Source organism: Bidens hawaiensis, unplaced genomic scaffold, assembly GCF_021521415.1.
Source record: "Bidens hawaiensis isolate Kalapana, Puna unplaced genomic scaffold, B.hawaiensis_p1.1 tig00029866_1, whole genome shotgun sequence".
NCBI classification, from domain to species: domain Eukaryota; kingdom Viridiplantae; phylum Streptophyta; class Magnoliopsida; order Asterales; family Asteraceae; genus Bidens; species Bidens hawaiensis.
The window spans coordinates 108,749-112,765 of NW_027494950.1; the positions used below are offsets into that span (position 1 = coordinate 108,749).

At 34.0% G+C, this 4,017-nt stretch overlaps 1 protein-coding gene across 1 annotated transcript; it reads right to left on the reverse strand.

The window, feature by feature from the left end:
• Window positions 1-2,993, reverse strand: LOC143579524 (cold-responsive protein kinase 1-like). The gene is made up of 6 exons (XM_077062807.1): window positions 2,888-2,993; window positions 2,653-2,765; window positions 2,215-2,425; window positions 1,323-1,560; window positions 971-1,121; window positions 1-330 (listed from the first exon to the last, which is right to left on the reverse strand). Exons 1-6 carry the CDS (start codon window positions 2,955-2,957, stop codon window positions 22-24), a joined length of 1,092 nt encoding a protein of 363 aa, XP_076918922.1. The 5' UTR covers window positions 2,958-2,993; the 3' UTR covers window positions 1-21.
• Between the last annotated feature and the right edge of the window lie 1,024 nt (window positions 2,994-4,017).

Sequence of the window (4,017 nt, forward strand, 5' to 3'; positions counted from 1 at the left end):
AAAAAATTCATAATGTTGAATTCATCTAGGCTTTACTTGCGTAATTGTAGTAGGGAAAGAGGTTATTTGTCCACTCGAGGAAGCACCCGATACCTTTTTGTTGTCATTAGAATCTTGGAAAAATCCCGGGGGTGTAAGTTCCTTTTCGTTAAGTTTAACGTTTTTCGACAGCATGTCAACAACTTGGCTCATATTGGGCCTCCGGCTTGCGGTTGATTGAGTACAAAAAAAGGCTACTTTTATGTACTTGATGACATCATCCTTAGGATATGTGTTAAGGTGGTCGTCCACCAGTTCTAGAAGTCTTCCCTCTTCGTATAGCTCCCATGCCTTTGTAGCATAACATAAACGTGTTAACAGTTAAACGTGTTAATAGTTTTAGTATATATATATTTGTTTTCTGAACTTTATATATAAAAAATGTACTGAATAATGAAAAAAAAACACAAAAATAGCCATTTGTTAAGAGTTTGCTATGCCTCTATGTTCACACATATGCCAAAAGATATATGAATCATTGAATCTTTTAGTCGCGTATATACTTTCACTTGCGTATCTTTGCATATGACGATGGCAGATAATAATATTAAGAATAACATCAATAATAATAATAATAATAATAATAAATACAAGATATTAATGTTTTGCAAATCACGCTGATATATGTAAAAAAAATGTTTTTTGTCTCAATAATTGATATGTGAATCAGAGACGCATATCTATATTTTGTATTGACGCAACCCATGTTTTATATACTGTGTTAGGAGTAGATATGATATGTGAACACTCCAAAAAATGCTTTTTGCCTCCGAAATAAATGATATGTGATTATGTGAATCAGATATGCGTATCCATATTTTGTACTTACGAAACTCATGGTTTATATACTATTATAGGACTAAAAATGATGCACGAGTAAAGATAGATTCGCGACTATAAAGTTTCTAATTTTCTCTTAAAAAATACTTACCCATTCCAATAGAACTTTCTGAGCTGTACCCCAACTTGATAATGAACTACTTCTTCCACTTATTATCTCAAGAACCAGGACCCCAAAGCTATAAACATCGGCTTTCAATGTCAGCTGACCACCCAATACATATTCTGGTGCCAAATAGCCACTGAAAGGTGAAATGGAATTTCATCAAGCAAAATTCTAGTGTGAAGCTTAACTTATGCCTAATTATCAAAAAAAAAGAAACCATTGAGGATAACATTCTAAACATGCTTTACTTAGATTAGAACTATCCTAGAATAATCATTTTGGTTAGAAATGCATCTTTGTAATAAATATAAACAAGAAATTTGTAATATTAACTTACGTTGTTCCCGCTAATTTTGTGCTTATGTGAGTGATGCTATCAGGGAAAAGTTTAGCCAATCCAAAATCTCCAATTTTTGGTGTGAAATCTGTGTCTAAAAGTATATTACTGGCTTTAATGTCTCTGTGCACAATATGTGGCTTGAGTTCTCCATGAAGATATGCAAGTCCCCGTGCTGTACCGATGCAAATATTAGATCTTTTTTCCCAGTCGAGCTCTGTAACATGACTTCTTTTACCTGTAATGAATTACCTTGGCACTTAACTAAAAAGGGCAAATTGCATAAAATGACCAAATAAGGTTGCGATTAAAAGAACAACACTAACACGCTATCCGGACGACACCACTAACGTGCCATACGGGTGTATGATAGGGGAAACAAGTTCAAATGTGCTGTATGAAGGGCAAACAATGATCATATGGGTTGTATGAAGGGCAAACCATACGGTCCGTATGATGTGTTTGACCAATGCGGCCCCTGACAAAATATTACGGCACATACAACCATCATCGCCCTAACAAATGGTTCTTATGGTGTGACCCTGGTGTTCAGACTTGATTTGACATCATACGGCATGTATGACATACGGTCCGTATGATATTGCTTGGCATGCACACTGGTGTACTGTGTACACTTGTAAAGGTGGTGCTTGCATAGGAGGACCCTAAGATAGCAGCCTACTTTTAACTCAAACCCCATTTTAGGCAATTTGCATTTTCAATGAAAAATAGCTACATACTTGACTACTTGTGATGTATTTCATTTTAGAAAATAAATCTAAAAGTCTGTTGCTACTTTGCAGGTAAAACAGAATTGGACAAAGTACTGAAGTAGGCTGTTGTTTTATTAAGTATGTGCTATGTAATAATAATAATAAGCAATAAAGCTTACCTAATAGTGCATGATCAACGCTGTTATTTTCTACAAACTCATACACTAAAATACGATTATTTCCTTCAACACAACATCCAACTAACTCAACGAGGTTTCGGTGTCTGACATTTGCTATCGTCTTGATTTCTGCTAAAAATTCACGAACCCCTTGCTTTGATTCAGCAGAAAGTGTCTTCACTGCAACGTGTGTTCCATCTTTAAGGGTTCCCTGATATTTTGATCAAATTTAGCATTAACTAAAATGTTAAATATCGTTGAAAAAGCTTTATTATTATGATAATACCATAGTTTGGGCAACTTTGGGCCTGTTTCCATTTAAACTAAAATTTTACATTACTGAAAAACTATACAAGATTACAATGAAAGTAGAATGTTAACTAACTGTCAAAATATTAGGAAGAATGGCTTATAAGGAAATAGAATACAAATAAGTACCTTGTAAACGATTCCAAAACCTCCTCGCCCGATCTTGGTACTTCGATCAAAGTTATATGTTGCTAATCGTAATTCTTTATATGAAAAGTTCCTTATATTATCAAGAGAAAAACCTATGCAACAAACAAACAACACAACATGTTCATAAATACAACTAACACTTTGAAGAGCAAAAGAAAAACATATATGTTAAGTGGAGTCTTATAATTTAGAAAGAAGATATTACAAATTTTACCTTCCAATTCCCTAGGAGTACTCGTCTGTTTCTTTAGTACTCGTGAGGAACCGAAGCAGCTACAACTCATGTTTGTTAGATTTACAAATCAAAGCTCAACCTGCAAAATAAATGCATAACAACATCAGACAAACTGCTCATTATTGGCTTAAAAGTGATAAAAGTTATCAATACAATTGCTCCATGAAAGGTTGACAATATAACTGATAGTGACATATTGACATACACATTTTAGAACCATTCATTGACAAGATTTCATCAATGCAGCGTCTATTAGAGGTGCAAACGAGCCGAATCACTTGTGAGCTGCTAGAGATCGGATCAATTAAAATCTCGAAACGAGCCGAGCCTTTTCGAGCTTGAGCCTCAAATAAAGCTCATTTAGTAATGGAGCTTGAGCGCTGTGTATTTTTAAGTTTTATCGCTTTTGGACTTGTATGTATTAATTTCACACTACATAACTCGTTTAAGGTTTTTCTTAATATATAAAAGAATAATTAAAAACTAATATGAATGAATCAATTTATAATAAGCGAGACGCGTGCTGGAGCTCGAGCCTAGTCTCGCTCGTGTTCAGCTTTAGTGTCTAGTAATTGAATATCAAAGAGTAAAAGTGAGCTAATCATAGAAATCAATCAAATGATTTTCTTCATTCATTGCTTATATTTGATAATTCTGCCGTTAGTTATTTTTCATGATTCTGCTGTGTGTAATAAGAATTAGACAATTAGTAATTATGATGCAATCTAAGGTAAGGTTACATCAGCTGCCGATTATCTAAGTAAGTAATTGAGGCAAAGCAAACACACTTGATACAGTATCGTAATTTAAAATCTAACCTAAGGTTCAATCATTTACCACTAAACCGAAATTCGAAGCAAATTCAAGTTTAGACAACAAATAATAATCATGAAATGAAATCGGAATGACCTTTTATGGAGGAGTCCAAGGGAATTAGGAGATGATCGGAAGTTAAACGAGCATTGAAGCTGTTGCAGTTGACTTGAATTTGGTGGATTGGATTGATGAGAATCTGTGGAATAATTGTGGTTCTGATTTATAAATAAGTAAATAATAGAGTAATAATTTGGTTGCTAGATAGATAAAGATAATAGGAAAGGAAGAAACGG